The sequence below is a fragment of the Athene cunicularia genome (assembly GCF_003259725.1).
Source record: "Athene cunicularia isolate RWA chromosome 2 unlocalized genomic scaffold, athCun1 chr2_part1, whole genome shotgun sequence".
NCBI classification, from domain to species: Eukaryota; Metazoa; Chordata; class Aves; order Strigiformes; family Strigidae; genus Athene; species Athene cunicularia.
In genome coordinates this window covers 84,703,235-84,720,858 of record NW_020799095.1, presented here as the reverse complement: position 1 = coordinate 84,720,858, position 17,624 = coordinate 84,703,235, and the positions used below count along the sequence as shown (strand labels likewise).

General features: G+C 39.5%; 2 protein-coding genes across 2 annotated transcripts in view; one reads left to right on the top strand and one right to left on the bottom strand.

The window, feature by feature from the left end:
- Window positions 1–999, bottom strand: part of LOC113476079 (coiled-coil domain-containing protein 127-like) — a 1,137-nt gene extending 138 nt beyond the window's left edge. Inside the window, exon 1 of the mRNA XM_026841403.1 lies at window positions 5–999. Coding sequence (XP_026697204.1) covers window positions 5–606 — 602 coding nt within the window. The 5' untranslated portion in view covers window positions 607–999. The remainder of the gene's footprint in view (window positions 1–4) is intronic.
- On the top strand, window positions 754–16,635 carry SDHA (succinate dehydrogenase complex flavoprotein subunit A). Its single transcript, XM_026841402.1, has 16 exons — window positions 754–779; window positions 1,164–1,491; window positions 4,227–4,313; window positions 4,806–4,967; window positions 5,371–5,514; window positions 5,657–5,821; window positions 6,996–7,144; window positions 8,293–8,417; window positions 9,667–9,835; window positions 10,412–10,607; window positions 11,396–11,567; window positions 12,865–12,983; window positions 13,334–13,445; window positions 14,576–14,706; window positions 15,226–15,339; window positions 16,208–16,635. Exons 1-16 carry the CDS (start codon window positions 754–756, stop codon window positions 16,292–16,294), a joined length of 2,286 nt encoding a protein of 761 aa, XP_026697203.1. The 3' UTR covers window positions 16,295–16,635.
- The last annotated feature ends 989 nt before the right edge of the window (window positions 16,636–17,624 follow it).

Genomic DNA, 17,624 nt, shown 5'->3' with positions numbered 1-17,624 from the left:
ATACAGCCACATAAGTCTTCCATTTTGACTTTTGTTCCTGTTCAGCAGATTGCCACAGTAGTTATCATGTTTGAAAATATCTTTTAAGCCACTTTCCATTTGTAGAGCCATAGCAACAGGATCAGTTGCTGCTTTAACTAGCAGATTCTTCTCTATTTCTAGTCTCTGGCTTCTGGGTACCACAAGACTGCAGTAGATGTCCTGCCTTTCCTGAAGTCCCGCTTCAAATTCTTTTAGTAAAATACTGGCTCTCTTTTGCCACTCTTCTTCCTTTGCCAGACAACTCTGGTACAAGTTACCTGCTGCTCCTGAGTGCAAAAGGATTTGTTTTTCTCGCTCTAACTTCTCCTGTTCCTGTTCTAGGATCCTTCTTTCTTCTACCAGTTTGCGACTCTGGGACACGAGGGCCTGACGGTAACTCAGGGTTCTGTTCCGTTCCTTTTCCAGCTCCAACTCCAAATGAGCAACTGTGCGACGATTTTCTGTGATTACATCCCGGTATTTGGCTTCCAAGTCTTTCTGTAATGTTGAATGTTTTTTATAATATTCTTTCTTTTCTCTTTCTATTTCTTTTTGACATTCTCTGGTCCAGATCCAACCTATCATATATAAATGAGACTTCAGACATGAGTAAAACAGATATAACACTGATGAATATGATTAATTAACTATACCTCAAAGTTATTAAGTGGTAAAAAACTTTTCTTTCCTGTCCTCCCCAGGGATATTCACTTCTGTTCACATGTCCCACAAATGTATTTCTGTGGGTGTGTTTCACAGTAAGTCACTTTAAATGATCATGTTTCCTCTGAAGTGAAAGCTCCTCTTACTCTTTTATTGCTAATACATACACTTTTTGGATTAAAGAAGGGACATAAAGTCATGGAGAAACAATCTGGAGGTTTCCAATGCAGGGACTGCACTGAGAACTTTTCAGGTCCAGTAAATAAATATACACCAGCATCTCCTTGGGTTATTACCTTCAGGCTCTCTAGCACATTAGATGTCCACTCTTCTGAAATAACTTTGTAAACTGGTGCGCGGGTGGTGAGTGCCTGTCCTCTGCCTGTCCTGTCCTGCCCTGCCTTCCCTGCCTTCCCGCCGGCGTCCCGGGGGAGGGAAGAAGGCCAGGCCGTGGGCCTGGCGTGGAGAAGCCCCTTTAGGAGGGAGACGGGTCAGCTGGGCCTGGGGGCCCCGGCCTCCCGCCCCTCCCCTCAGCCGCGGCGTGGAAGCGTGCCTGGCCCCGTACTGGCCCGCTCTTCCCCGCCCTCTGGTGCACGCCGACCGGTGGTGGCCCGTACCCGTTGTCTCCCCTGTGACCTTGCTGGAGGAGCACCAGTCCCGGGGCGGGGAGCTGCGGCTGGGCTGCGGGCGCGGGGCAGCCGGGGTCGTGCGGGGCCGAGCGCCCTCTCGGCAGACTCAGACCCTCCGGTTCTTTTTTCGGAAGATGGCCGTGATTGCTGCTCGGCTCCTGGGACAGGTTACGGGGAGGTAACTGACTGTGGGCATGGCCAGGCCGCGCCTCCCGGTTTGGGAGGCGAAAGCCGTAGCCTTAGGCTGCGAGGAGGCTTCCTGAGGGACAGACACTGCGGGTACGGGCTGTGCAGGGAAGAGGCTCTGGAAGAGCCGGGCAGGTGCAGCACCTCCTAGTCCCAGCACCTGGGTAGAAAGTTTACTACTGGCTTCTTCTAGACCTGTGTGGGAAGCCTAGTGTGTATCTACATGTTGCTTAAATCTGGCTAGCAGTTGTTTCCAGGATATGCTTCTTAAACGTTTGACAGGTTTGTTTTAGCTGATCTCTAAGTAGGCCTTGGTGAAGGTTTGTTTTTCTCTGTGGTAAAGTGGAAGTCTTCTGCTGTTCTCATCCAGTGTATCCATAATGAGTTTGGGATTACAAAAGATGAATGTGTGGGAGAAGGACTCTCTAAATGCAGCTGCTGTTGTCCCTGTCCTATAAAGCAAGCGCAGAAAAGACAACCCGCTGGGAGGGAGGAGGGCTTAAAAAGTGTCATTATGTTGTCATTATTAGATGGCAGTGAACTGGATGTGATTGGACCTTTAATTTCATAAGGGCCATGATGTTCGTGATAGCATAACATTTCAGGATTAGCGTGATCAGTGTTTCCTTCAAATTTAGGATAATGTCTGCTTTGTGGCCTTTTGTTCAGACTCATTCTGAACAAAACTTAGCGGCAGCAGAAATTCTTACATATTGCTCTAACGAAAAAGTGTTTGTGGATGGCAGTAGCAGTTCTGAAATCTATTTTGCAAAGCTTAGATGTGAAAAGCTTATATTTCCAGAGTCCTCTGATGCAAAATGTATTTGATAACTGCTTATAGCCACTTCAGAAAATAACAGTTTTTAAGAAGGGAATTAGTTGCAAGGCACTGTGGCAGAATTCTGACTGAGATTGCAGCAGGCTGTTTGAAGGGAGAAAGAAAATGGGTCAGTTTCTTTTGGGGCCTTAGGGCATACCACAGTTTATAGCTCTTGGGGGTGTGTTTTTGGTATTGTTTTTTCCCCTCGGTCATTTGCACTTCAAGTAATAGTAAGCATGTATAAACCTGTGTGCTGTCTTTACATACAGATTTACTTTGAATTGCTTTATTGCTCACCTATGAGAAATAATTTATTGCAGTTAAAGGAGCTGTACTGTTGCTGGAACAACATTTTGGAAACAAACAGTAGTAGTATATGCTAGAGAGTGCAGGGCTGTGACATTTAAAGTGTTCAGTGTAGGCTGCCATGTCAATCAGAGTTCTAGTCTAACTTCAGTTGCACTGAGGCCTGTGAAAGTTTTGTTGCAGAGAGGACACCCAATTTTAGGTTGAGCTGTGATTGTTGGGAAGGCAGTTTTGCAGACAAATTATATCTGATAGTAGATTTCATCTGGCTGTTGGTGAACTAGTTGATCTGATTCTGTATGTGAAATATTAATGAAGATGTTTAATACAGGAAATAAGATGGGCACAGAATTGCACCAAACCATGATAACCCAGTAGGGTGGAAGGGGGAGTAACTGCCTGGAGAGGAGTGTACTAGTAGATCTCCTTATGAATAGGTGTTGAGACTGATCTTATTTAAAGATGGTTGTAAAAATCAGAAGTATGTTGGCAAATATGATGGCACATTAGATTCACTGTTATGCGAGAACTAGTATGAGAAATGATAAAACTGTGTTGAGGAAAGTGTACTGTAGTTCAGGGATGAGGGAAGAGATGGGCATTTGGAAGTGATGGGGAGGGGAGGGAAGACCTGCTTGTTAGCGTGCTATAGGGTCATTGAATTGTTGCTGGAAAAGAAAAGTATCACTCCAGTGCATTTTAGCATATATATCTAATAGGGAAGTGCTGTTGTTGCACAGATTGCTGGTATGGCTTTGAGATGCTGTTCTCATCAATCATACATGCTCAGTTATGCGTGTTTTTCTGAACAGTGTAAGTGAGGAATACCACGTTCCAAGAATAGGATATTTCTACTGTAGGGACTAAAATTCTGATTGTTTTAACCCATTAAAGCAAAGACTGGGCACTGTGTAGGTTTGTGTGGTGGGATTTTTGTTTTGGTTTTGAACATGCCAGGGGAGAGGAAAAAACCCTGCCCTTTTGCTTCATTTAGGTGTTAATAAGTGATTCTAAATTGGGCTCTAATTAATGGAGAACGAGAAGAAGAGAAATATCTCTGACTTTTGAAGTAATGGTGAACTGGAACAGCTTTTCCTACCACCTACTTTTATCTTCATTACTTTTGATCACCTGAAATAATTGAAATTCTGAGAATCGCTTGACATGAGAGGTATTTTCTCTTAATTCTTGTGGTTCCCATGAAGCGCTCTCCATCTTTGTTTACTTATTTAAAAAAAAGTAAGAATACTACAGCATTAATTACAAACATATTCTTTTGTCAGTGCAGAATCAGATAGGTCTGAGATACTGGTTAGTTTTAGTGATGTAAATAACAGATAGTCTGTGACCCCCTGTTACTTGCAGGCTGTTATCTCATCCAGTCAAAACTTACTTTTTTTTTCCATTTTCTCTGGCTATGAATATAGGAAAGCCAGAACTTCATTGCACGTAGCTCTAAAATATATTGATACAGTATTCTTGTATATGTGGTATCAGTGGTAAGTAGAAGTTTGTTATAAATGTAGGGTGGCTGAGGATGCTGAAAGTCGTCTTTGTGGAAATATTTGTTCTATAATACTTGTCTTGACTTCTTTCTGTAGTGGCCGGTGGCATGCCAGACTCTTGCACGCAACTTACACTTCACAGTCTACGGAAAGAAAAATGCTTCTACGAAGGTTTCTGATTCGGTATGTTTGTACTTCTTTATATCTTAAGTAACAGGGTTAGATAATCATAGACTGGTTTGGGTTGGAAGGGACCTTAAAGATCATCTAGGCCCAACCCCCCTGCGATGGGCAGGAACACCTTCCACTAGATCAGGTTGCTCAAAGCCCCATCCAGCATGGCCTGGAACACTTCCAGGGAGGGGGCAGCCAAAACTTTTCGGGGCAGCCTGATCCAGTGTCTCACCATCGTCACTGTAATTCTTGAGCGACATGAAGCAACCAGGTACTTCGCTTTCAGTGGGGTGTTGTGTTCATGAACATAGTGAGATTGAGTTGCTGAAATGCATTACTTCTTTTAAATGATAGTTTACATCCATGACAGTATGCAACAGATGTAGCATTTGCTGCAAGAGTCTGTTAAGGACATTAAACATACTGCTTGTGTCCCCATGAAATTGAAGTTTGACCTAGCTTGAAATATTTGTGACCATAAACTGATTTTTATTTTTCCAGATTTCGACACAGTATCCAGTAGTGGACCATGAATTCGATGCAGTTGTTGTAGGTGCAGGAGGAGCAGGTCTGCGGGCTGCATTTGGTTTGTCAGAGGCTGGATTTAATACAGCATGTGTTACAAAGCTCTTTCCCACCAGATCTCATACTGTTGCTGCACAGGTAAGAAATGAGGTAGCACAAATGTGTAAGAGAATGTCTGCTGTCAGAAAGCTGGTCTGGATGTGTACGTGAACATCGCTTTTCAAGGCCATGCTTCCTTTTATAAATATTGCATATTTAGTTGAAACTATTTTGGAGGGCAATATATGTTTAGATTCTATACAGTGCTTTTTCATTGCATTCAATGTAACTTTGCAATTCATTGTGTTACACAGAACAAGGTATGAGCCACTGTGAAACTGATAAATTACACAGGTTTTTCACAGCCACATTAAATCTGACTACTATATTTCTTGTACACAGAGACATAAATGGTATGTGGGTTTTTTTAAAAGAAATGAGGAAAACTACTAAAACTGTACTTCAATAACATAATTCTGGGAAAACGGATTTTCATTTTCAGGGAGGGATCAATGCTGCTCTGGGGAACATGGAGGACGATAACTGGAGGTGGCATTTCTATGACACAGTGAAAGGGTCTGATTGGCTGGGTGACCAGGATGCCATACACTACATGACCGAGCAAGCCCCGGCTGCTGTGATAGAGGTAAGACTTGCTGAATTGAGGTCAGCTCTAAGTATGTGTAACACAGAGTAGCTTCCAAAGAGATCTCCTTACTGGGAACATAGTAAAATAACTTGGATTGTTATGCACAAGAGTTTCTGATACTTGTATTTGGGTTCAACAGTTGGAAAATTATGGGATGCCGTTCAGCAGAACTGAAGAAGGAAAAATCTATCAACGTGCATTTGGTGGGCAGAGTCTTCAGTTTGGAAAAGGAGGACAGGCTCACAGATGCTGTTGTGTTGCAGACAGGACAGGACACTCACTGTTACATACTCTGTATGGCAGGGTAAGCAGTTGTGAAATAAACTTGGTCTGGGTTTTTGTATTTGGAATTAATGATTTTTTTTTTTTTCTTTTCTACCCTGGAGTTTGAAAAAACAAAATCCCAACAAAAACAGGCAAGCAAGCAGCGTGTAGCTGTTTACATATAAATGAGGAATCCAGGGGGAGTGACTGATAACAACCATTCTGGATTGACTTCTTCCTTCCAAAGGCAACATGGAAGTGTTGATGCTTGTTTTTTGTCAGGAGTATTTAGAAATAGAATAAATTGAAAGATTTTCATTATAATAGCTCTTGTGAAGACAGTGGATGTTAGTGTACGCTTTTAGCTTTGCGGTCTGTAGTAGTTCTTTGTAGTTAATACTTTTTGTGTTTGTTAACTAGACCCAAAGAGAATTTATGTAAACCTTCCCCAAAAGACTTTTTTTCAAAAAAATCTGACAGCAGCATTGGGGATCTCTGAAAAGAGGTGCAAGGGAGCATTTTATTTCACTCATCTTCAGAGAGCATGGGGAAACAAGAGGTGTAAATGCATGAAGTCCTACTGTGTGCATTTCTGAGCTTGTTCTGTGGGAAGTGAGTGACTGGTGTTCCAGCATCTGTTTTTACCAATTCTACAAACCATAACTGAAGAAAGATTTGGTTATTTTAAAAGGGTAGTAAGCTACTTGAAATCTGACATTAAGTAGCTAGTAGCTAATGTTTTTCTATTTACTTAGTAGCTTGCTAATTGCTGTCCTCGAGGTTCACAGTATAGATTCAAACGCTAGTTTGATCCTTGAGGGCATGAAAGAATGTTTGACAGAGTTGCTTGTGCTGGTATACTGAGCTCCCAGAGATGTATTCTGCTTCTCTGCAAGAGGCTAAGTAAAACGTGCTTGTACATGTATCAAGCACTGCAGGTGACTAAAGTGTTGCCAAATGTAGAGGGGAAATAACAAGTCTTGCTGACTAGCTATGACTTCTCAGAATTAAGTGGTTTGGTAACTGCTTGTGTCTCTAAGCTAGAATAGATTTGTTAGAAAATTTTTATAAGGATTTGTGAGGAAACTGGCTTCCCTTAGACTTGGTGGGGGTAGCTCTTAGCCTGACACAACTCATACACAGTAACAGTTTTGAAGAGAAGTTAGTTTGATTTCTGGATTTTTCTTAAAGCTCCTTCTTTTATTTTCCTCCAGTCTCTAAGATATGATACGAGCTACTTTGTTGAATATTTTGCCTTGGACCTACTTATGGAAAATGGAGAATGTCGTGGTGTTATTGCCCTTTGCATAGAGGATGGCACGATACATCGTTTTAGAGCAAAGAACACTGTCATTGCCACTGGGTAATGTAATGCTTGTGATGAAGGACAGAAATTTGACTGTGCTAATAGTTGGAAGTTTTTGTGTTTGTACGTGTATTTGAATCCACAGTGTGGAGGTAACGTGTTGACTTGAAAAATGTAATTTATATGTTCATCTCCCCCTGCCTTGCCTTGCCCTGATAAAAATCAGTAGAACCAAATTCAGTGTTTTCCTCTGAAAGAAGGCACATACTAATTTTGTGACCAAGTATAAATGTAGTACGAGGTCTAACTTTGAGTTCCAGAACAATGATAAAAAGTTGTAATGTGTAAGAGCAGTAAATGTAGTCCAAATGATCTTAGATTTTAAAATGTGCTGTTTAAACCTGACATTGTTACAATGCTACCAATGTGTGATTACCTGTACAGTTCTGAGTTTCCTGTAGGAAACAGGTTTATTTCAAAATTCTGGAGAATCTATTACATTAAGATAAATTTTAAGTCTAATTGTTGTAGGATGAAATTATCAGATGATGACTAGCTTAGCATTAGTTGCAAAGTCGGTATATGTTTATTAGAATACTACATGCATAAGTCTTTTGCTGCTTATGGCTGTCTCATCTGTTGCAGTATGCAAAATATTTATAAACATATCTGTCAAAGAAACCTATTTAGTTTGGTTGCCTACATAATTTGGCTTTATTAAAGTCAAGGCTGTCTTCATACTTGCATACTTTTCAAAACTTAGTTTTCTAAAATTAGGTATTAAATCTAAGAATACAAAATAAGGGCAATATTGAGGATATAAACCATTGTTATATGCTATTTTTGATAAAAGTGCTAGTAATGATTCAAATGAAGTCTAGTGGTATTGGATTGAGTGTTACTTTCTGAAGTAACTTTTTTCTGTCATAAAAGCTTCTGGTACTAATCGAACTGTCCTGCTTTGGAATCATTATTCATTTTCTTGGACCTTCTGTCATCAGCTGTTTTTCAAATATGGTTGAGTGTAACAGGGCAATACCAATTTTGTTTTCTTTTGTTTGAACTTATTACAGAGAAAACTTATTCATCTTGCTTATTAATCCTCTGCTTTATTTCCACTATTGTGCAAAGAGCATAGCTGAGTGATGATTTTTTTTTTTTTTTTCCCTCTGAATGCTAATTCTTTTAACTTTTGTGTCCTGTAGGGGGTATGGCCGCACTTACTTCAGTTGTACATCTGCTCATACTAGTACGGGTGATGGCACTGCAATGGTCACACGAGCTGGACTTCCTTGCCAGGACTTAGAATTTGTGCAGTTTCACCCTACAGGTACAGAATATGAAATAATGCTTATAATGTTAGAGTTGAACAGCTTTTTTTGTTTGTTTTAAAATGTGCTCAGGTGAGTTTGCACTTTTCTGTAGCACTTCATTACTTCATTAGTTGCTTGTGACAGTTGTTCAGACTTGTCTGCAACTGCTATTGAATATAAATCTGAGAGCAAAACTTAGAGGATAAGAAAGATCTCAGCTCTTCTAATTTAAAGACCAGTGTTAAATATTTTGAGGTGCTGTCTTTACAATACTTACAGGTTTTATGAATTCCAAGGTTAAACCACTTCACCTCTTAAACTTATATTTCCTTTTGCCTTTAAAATATGGAAGGGTTTGATACTAGGTACAGGAGCAATGGGATAGATGCAAGTGCTAGCGAATTATACTAGAATCTTTTGTGGAAGTGGGGAAGTTGAAATAAATATATTTATTTAGGACTGTGGTTTTATAGCACCCGCTCAGTATCTAAACTGTGGACAGTAGTCACAAACTAAAAAAATATTTTTCATTTTTGTAACTAATTAAATGCTTAGTTTTAACTTGTGGTAAGTGGTGAATTTTAATTGTTCACATAATTTTACAGTGTTACTCTTGTTATATCAGAGAGCCAATGTTCACTTGACTTAGATAAGGCTTTTCCCGTCAAAGAAGATTCATTGCTTGTCTGATAATTCTCTAGCTTTTAATACAATTATCAAGTGCATGAGTTGGTGAGCATTTTTTTTATATGATGACCAGTGCTGAAGGCTAACAGGTAGGCCTTCCTTCTCTAAAGAAGATGATGACTTACCAAGTAGGCTTTTACATTCCACAGAATTTGAAGCCATCCTGTACTGCCTTAGCACAGGAGGGAACAAAGATGAACAAACTGGCCTTGAGATAATCAGCTTCTGGTTTACTTAGTCTCAAACAGAGTAAATGCTGAAGGTCTACAAAATCCTTGTAAAAGTCTCCTTATATATTGCTGGGTGCAGATCTCTTCTAGTTCTAATATTTTATATACAGTGAGTGTTCCAAATCATCTTGCTCACCTTTGAGGGATAGCATTTGAAAGGCTTAACAGTGCTTGTTTGAGAAGTCTTGGGGGACAGTTACTAGGGGTATGATTAGAGTGGAATAAAATATTCCCCCTGTGGCTTCTTTTGCATTATTTTAAGACAACCTTGTTTATTCAGTTCTGGTTGTCCTGATTATGAAGCTGTCGAGAGAATATCTCATTTGGTGGTTATTTTCTTTCTTGACAGGTATCTATGGTGCTGGCTGCCTTATAACAGAAGGATGTCGTGGAGAGGGAGGTATTCTAATTAACAGTCAAGGTGAAAGATTCATGGAGAGATATGCACCTGTTGCTAAGGATCTGGCTTCCAGGGATGTAGTGTCACGTTCTATGACCATAGAAATTCGTGAAGGAAGGTTAGTTAAATATTCTGACGAAGCTGTGAAATGAATATTTAATCTTGCTAGACTATATGTGGTACAATATTTTATTTGATAAACACCTGATAATTCATGGGAGTGAGCTTTAATAATGGTTGGCTGAACACCATGTAGGGCTAAAATTTTGCTTGTTAATTCTTAATGATACTAAAATTGAACACAGGATGTTAGGAGTAACCTGTTTGAATTTGGTGCATCTAGAGACAGTTGCTCAAACAAGCGTAATATATATGCTTTTACTGGAAACATTAGAAATAATTTGGTACTCTGTTTTCTTGATTAATTATCTTCAATTCTTAGATATTTCTGCAGTGATACAGTGGTTTAAAGTCTTAAATACTGTGAATTATTCTGGGAGATGAAAACTACATAAATTCTGTCAGGTTCAACAGTCTTTTCAAATATGCTAGGTATTAATTTTTGTCAGATAACCTTTTAAAAAATTAAAAGTTAAAATTTTTCACAAACAAATGAGATTAGAAATATTGCTGGTGTTTTCAGAATTCCTGCTATGTGTTCTTTTCCAATGTTGACACGGGCTTTTTTTGGTAGGGGTTGTGGTCCTGAAAAAGACCATGTGTACTTGCAGTTGCACCACTTACCACCACAGCAGCTAGCAACCCGTCTCCCAGGGATTTCGGAAACAGCTATGATATTTGCTGGAGTCGATGTCACTAAAGAGCCTATTCCTGTTCTGCCTACTGTGCATTATAATATGGGAGGTATTCCTACTAACTACAAAGGACAGGTAAGTAATGTACATCACTTTTAGTTTGTGGTTTTTTTTTTCCAGTATGATAATAGGAAATTTTCCAAATAGAAAAGCATTAACAATATCTTCTATAAATGTAAGGATGCTGAATAACATTAACTTATTAATATTATGATATCAGAGTACTTAAAGCACACAATCTGGTTTGTTTTTATAAATAACCTGAGAACCATGTTCCAGCCCATCTGGATATGGGAGCACCAAAAAACATCTAAAATGACATTACTGTCATGTCTGACAACAGTTCTCTTGTTTATCAAGTTGATGATGGTATATAGTTGAACAGGGATCAAAGTAGGGCTCTAGTGAACTGAAGTTAATATATATTAATTCTCTGTACCTCATGTAATCTCTGCAGATTCCTTCAACTCACACTGGTTAGAAGTTAATGTGATGGTGTCAGCTGATTTTTTTCTATTTCAGGGTATTATACTTGTTAATTTTTAATGTAAACATTTTTGCCTTAGAAGTGTGTGCAGATCAGATCTTCTTCCTGTGCCTTTCTGACTTGCTGCAGAGTTGTGATGAAAAGCACATGGCTCTTTCATAAACATAACTAAAGAAGTCTTAGGTTTTAGTGCCATCTGTATTTACATAGTATGACTAATTACCCTTTAGAACTAAGGTAATTATGGTTTTAGAGTTGGAGAAAACTTGAGACTGCTGTGTTTCATCCTAACATGCACATGGCCTTTGCAAATAAGGAGGCTTGCACTGTTAAACTGTTTAAGAAACAAGTGTTAATTGACTGTCTGAAATAACAGGTGATCACACATGTGAATGGTGAGGATAAAGTGGTCCCTGGTTTATATGCTTGTGGGGAAGCAGCTTCTGCATCCGTCCATGGTGCAAATCGACTTGGAGCAAACTCGCTTCTGGATTTGGTGGTCTTTGGTCGTGCTTGTGCCCTTACTATTGCAGAGACATGCAAACCAGGTAAGTCTCACAGTTTCTCACTTTTTTAGAGACATCTGCTTTTATGATTATGTTTCTGCCCAGCAAAGAGTTGTTGCTACCTAATCCAAATTCAGAATGCTAGACATAAACTCTATTTGTTAGAAAAGGCAGAAATCAGTGTTTATGCTCTATAGGCATGTTCTTTGCAATGCAAATGCTTGTCACTAACGTTTTTTTTGTGTTACCTTGTTAAAACTAGAACTGGGTCAGTGCTGGTAGCAAAAACAGTTGAGATTTTTCACAAAGTAGCAAAACAATATTGACGACTGACTTTTTACATCCTGTACTGCATCTTCTACACCAAAATGTATTCTCTTGGCACTTTAATAAAGTGGAATTTGCTGCCACCTTGTTGATTTATAAGGTGGACTGCATGTGCAGATAATGAGAAAGATACTAAAAATCATACCATCTCATCTACTATATGTGTTATTACTGCTGCATGTTATTTAAAAAAAAAATCTGGTTCAGCAGCAGTTACTGAGCTGAAAAAAAAAAAACCCAAACCCTAACAAGATACAGTCTTGTTAAGAGGCAGTTATATTGCCAGAACAGCTCAAGTCCAGAAGTAGTCATCTGTTTGCTTAATGTCCAAATTAATAAGACTGTTTTTTCAGTCTTAAAGTGCCCAGAGTAATGGTTCCTGAAGGAGTCAGCTTGGATCTAGCAGTGCCTATTGGCTCTGGCTTTGTGCAGACATTTATTTGGATCAGTTTTTCTGTGACTCCTTTTGAAGTTGCAGGAAGGCTTTTATTAGTCTGAATGCAAAGCTACATGAGAGATGAAGTGTGCTCACAAGATGATGTGTGTGATTTGTTACCCAGTGACAGATGGGTTCCAGTATTAGAGGCAAGATGCAGAGCTCATGTATAACTGCCAAGCTTATTGGCTGGTCCCTGCTGCCTTAGCAAGCCCAAGAGGGGGTGGGAGGTTTAGGGGTGAGGAGACAAGGAAAGTGTAGGAGAAGGTGGTAAGGAGCCACAAGCTTATTCCATGGTTCGGTGCAAATTCTTCTAAGTGCTGTTTTTAAGGTGTTAACAGCAGAATTTAGCCAAACCTATAAATTCCCTATTAACTTTCACAGGAATGTGAGATCTCTATTTTTGGTGTAGGGATACCACTGGTTGGAGTTTAGGAAAACCACAGCTACCTGTACCTCTGAGGAAGAAAATAGATTCTGTTTTAGTCAAATATGACTCTTACTACTTGTTAGTCTGTGAAACTGCCAGAAACCAAAACCAATCATGTACTAAACTTACTGAAATTTTCTTATTAGGAGAGCCAGTTCCCTCCATTAAACCAAATGCTGGTGAAGAGTCAGTTGCTAATCTTGACAAATTAAGATTTGCTGACGGAACTGTAAGAACTTCAGAAGTGCGACTTAATATGCAGAAGGTAAGCTGGGTGAAGCTGCAAGCAACTGGGGGTTTGGTCACTTTGTGAAGTATGTTTCGGTATTTGCTTTGCAGAAATAAAAAGCAGCGCGAGAAGATTGTCTGTGTGCAGCAAAGGCTGTATTGAGTTTGCTAGTTTCTTTTTCCCCTCATGATTCCTCTTGGGTAGTTTACCCACTGTATAATAGTGGGGTTTCCTCTGGGGTGAACAGAAGAATGTTTTTTCTCCATGCTGCAGGTATGTTTGAAGTCAAAAGAGCTCTATATCAAGCTCTGTTGGAACTAACGAATTTTTGTGAGATATTATGCAGATGCAGCATATGAAACTGATCTTGTTTTACTGTCTTGCAGACAATGCAAAACCATGCTGCTGTATTTCGTACTGGTTCTGTACTCCAAGAAGGCTGTGAAAAACTTAAACAGATTTATAGTGATCTGGCTCATCTAAAGACTTTTGACAGAGGTAATTTGTTAGTCAAGAATACATCTTGGCCAGAGTACTGTCTGGGAATTTTTTTTTTCTTCTGTAAACTTATGTGTTTCTTGAAACTTTGGCTAAAGACTTTGACCATTTTGAATCTTTCAAAATATTCTGTAGAATCCTACTTGCTAAACATGGTAATCAGTGAAGTACTTGATCTTGGTGGTTGTTTTCTGGTTGCATACTCTTTCAAAGAAGCAGTGACTGAAATCGGATTTGACTGTACAATATACTAACTGCTGTTCTCAGCATGATGTGAAGCTGTTCAGATACTAAGACGAACTTTGTAAGTATCTTCTGAAAAGGCCACGGACTTGCAAAAAGATGGCATGACTATTCATAGGTTGAACACTCAGTTTTCATTCTTCAGCTGAGCAGATAGCTTTGCATACAGATACTGCCATGCCTTGGAGTGTGTCTTAGGGAGAACTTGGTTAAGTACAACTGGTGATGTACCTTTTGTCTGCTTATGTGTATTTCTCCCTAGCTACTGCTGTTAGATATGTATTCAAACACTGAAAGTAGAACTGGAGTTCTTGGACAGTTCTCACCAAGCATCAGGAAAAGTGTTACAATAGCTTACTTAGAATGTAGTGATCAAAATGAAGATTCATTCATGTAGGTGAACTTGAGTCCACCTTGGAGTATACGTAAATGAACAACAACCTTCTATAACTAGCAGGGTTTTTTTTTTTTTCCTCTCTCTGAGGGTGGGAAGGAAGGGAAAGCCCTGTTGTCTGGATCCAGCTAGGAATGTACTTAAAGAGCTACTATCTGGCCAGATCTTGTGATCCAGACTGAGGTGTGGGGACTGAATTGTAGGAATGATATAAAGCACCAAGAATCTATGGTGTAATTTTGTCTCAGTAGTACATATGTAACAGACACCTGAGAGAACTACTGAATTTTTCTAAGATTCATTACAGTTCTTAAAGTGTAGGAATTGTTACTGAGCGTTGCGGGCAATAGTGAGTAATTCAGTATTGCAGAGTACTACTGTAGTAGGTGGAGCACTGGCTAGTTTGATTCTAGGTATCAGCAACCAGGTGGAAGTAAATTGAGGAATAACTTGATTGTAGAACATCTTCTTTAGTGTCTTAATATTTTACTAGGCATTGTGTGGAACACTGACTTGGTGGAGACCCTCGAACTGCAAAACCTGATGCTTTGTGCTCTGCAAACCATTTATGGTGCTGAGGCTCGCAAAGAGTCCCGAGGTGCTCATGCCAGAGAAGACTATAAGGTATAAATGTTTTCTATGACCTGGATGTAAGATTGAATTTCTTTGTTATGTGTCCAGAGACGGGATTATTTAAAAGTTGTAATTTCCTCAAAGTACAGTCTTCAGAGTCTTGAGTTGAGATTAGTGTAGGATTTGTTTGCGGTCCCATCTGCTCTGTTTTATCTATTCGTATTTGTTATTTATAAAATGACCAATGCATGCAACAATGGGTATCGATCTTGAGAGATTGTTCCATGTGTGCATCTGAATGATTAGAGGTCTAAAGCAGCGCTATAGTAATGATAAGGTCCTGCATAAACAGGACTTCAAGCAGAATAATGTCCTGTGCAAGGAACATTACCTTAAGGCCCTCATTAAGACTCAGTATTTAAAATTTTACATGGGCAGTGTTAAGATAGAGCTTGCTGAATATTAGGAGACACGTTGTGTTACAGCTGTAATTGGAATGCAGCTACTGATGTGGTTGTAGTGATTTGCAGATGTAGTTTCTGGTCTATATGAACCTTATTTTCTCCTTAGTTACGGATCGATGAGTTTGACTATTCTAAGCCACTCCAAGGCCAACAGCGAAAGCCATTTGAAGAGCACTGGAGAAAGCACACCCTTTCATATGTGGATGTCCCATCTGGGAAGGTATGTTGACCCTGATGCTTGAAGGTCTTCCTCAGTGTCAACAGACAGCTGATCTGCTGTCACTGCATGAGGTACCTGATAGAGTTTAGTGTACTTAGAGAAAGGAAAAAACCAAACCAACCACCAACCAAAAAAACCCCAAGAACATTTATTCTGTTGTTGAACAGTAGGCATAACTGGGAGAAATTACTGTTGATCTTTGGGAAGTGACTATGAGCTGGAATTTTTTCCTCTTGTATCAGGCTAGTTCAAAAGGGTTTTTTTTCCTCTGGTTGTTTCAAAACCTGCTGTCAGTGTTTGGAATAAAGTCTTTATGGTATTTCAGAGATAGAACTGAAATCTGACCCTATAAAAATCTTGAGTGTTATTCTTTGTATCCCATTCTCTGAGTTTTCTTAATTTCTTCTTCTCCTGTTCCAGCTTCCTTGAATCTAGTTTGAGGACAAGTGAGAACACTTCACTTCTGAATAGCTGCTGAGGATGGAAAGATAGTGACACAGTTCTGTTTCCTAACTGATCCACTGGGGCCTCTATCACATAGACTTTTGTAGCTTAAAGAACTAGGAACCAGCAACCTTACCCAAAACTTTACTTTTGTCCAAAAGGCCTTTTTAAAGTAATAGTCTTCTGATAACATTTCTGGTCAGGCTTTGCATTTAAGGGTTCAGTCAGTGGTAACTTGGTGGAACTTAAACATTTATTGTAGGTTGCTAACTCTTCATTTTCTATGGAAGAAAAAAAGAGCAATTAGCTTAACATCAATGAAGCCATTGTTACCTGTGTTATTCAGTCATTCCTGTTAATTAGAGGGTCTTGTTACATACAAGATGTTGGTTTGTCTTAAAGTCCTTTGTTCTCTTTACTTTAGGTTACCTTGAAATACAGACCTGTGATCGACAGAACTTTGAATGAAGAAGACTGCTCATCTGTCCCGCCCGCTATTCGCTCATACTAGTAACTTACATTTAACTTGCAGTCCTCTCCCAGAGGGAGTTAGTGTATATAAGCATAGCACAAGCAAATCAAAATAGTATTGTTCACTATCAATTAATGGAAAATGTTGACTAAACTTTTCTTCAGCTTCTATTCTGCTGTGGCTTACTGTACAATTACGAAAATGGAATGCAGAGCAGCTTATGTTCTCTCATCCATCTGTCAAAGCTGACCGGGAAAACAAAATGTGTCTAAATAAAGTGATTAAAGTCTTGTACTTGTATTTGCTTGAATATGCTATTATGTATATAATTACATTCAAAATAAAAGCATTGTATAGTTATTTCCCTATTTTAAGAACAAGAAATGCATTGCAATAGTTTTAGATGAGATTCAGATGCTGAATAGGGGGACTTAAAATTAAGCATCATAATCGATGTTTGTAAGTAACATAAAAGAAAACAATGCACTAGTAATTACACCTTTGTTCTAAAGCTAAAATTGCAAAGAACTGTCACATTATTACAGGAAAGAAGATACTTCACTTCCTTCAAAATATACAATGAACAAAATATAATCTTAATAGCTAGTCTCTATTATTTATCTCTTGGACTTCTGAAGCTGTTTTTGTGGTGTCTTGTGTACTTTGTAGACTTTTCTCAGAGGAACCAAGGGGCAGCTTTGCAGAAGATTTATTTAATATTAAAGCTTATCTGTCTTGATGTTGGTGTGGTTCAGTGCTAATATGTAACTGGTAAGGTGTCAACAGAGCAGTTTCTAGCAGCTTTTTTGTATATAACTCCCAGTCTGTGGAGGTCTGAAGTGTAACTTTAACTTGATTTTTTACACTTCAGACCTCCACAAACTGGAAGGAGGTCTGAAGTGTAAAAATCAAGGTTTTTTTACACAAAATTGCAGATTGCAATTGAGTGTAGCATTTCTTCTGACAACTTTTTATGTTGGCTAGTGTTGGAAAAAATGAAATGCTGGAATGTTTGCTGGTGCTGGTTGGAAAAATTGAATATACCATCTTGCACTCTTGTAGTGTTTCTTCATCCTGAACCAGGGACTTGAGTCTGGGACGTGGAGTAATGTAACATGTTGGAAGTGCTGCCCTTGCATGGTCAGGAAGGGAAGAGGGGGCTACGTCTTGACATGGCTTTTTATAGACAGAGCCCCGCCTGTTGTTCAGGGGGGAGGCACTAACGCTCCCCCTATCTTGACCAAGGTTAGATAAGGTGGCGGAAGCCAAGGCGGCCTTTCCATCGTTTGTCAAGGGCTGGGCCCGCGGCCCTGGCAGGGAGGGCGGTTTCCCCCGGGCCCACCCCGTGCCCCGCCCGCGGCAGCCGATT

What these genes read in the sequence shown, in the direction of transcription:
- SDHA (XM_026841402.1), top strand. Translation starts at nt 754, where the DNA reads ATGTATTTCTGTGGGTGTGTTTCACA. An exon ending in CTGGGACAGGTTACGGGGAG is followed by an intron (nt 1,492 to 4,226) that starts GTAACTGACTGT and finishes TTCTTTCTGTAG; the next exon opens with TGGCCGGTGGCATGCCAGAC. An exon ending in CTACTAACTACAAAGGACAG is followed by an intron (nt 10,608 to 11,395) that starts GTAAGTAATGTA and finishes CTGAAATAACAG; the next exon opens with GTGATCACACATGTGAATGG.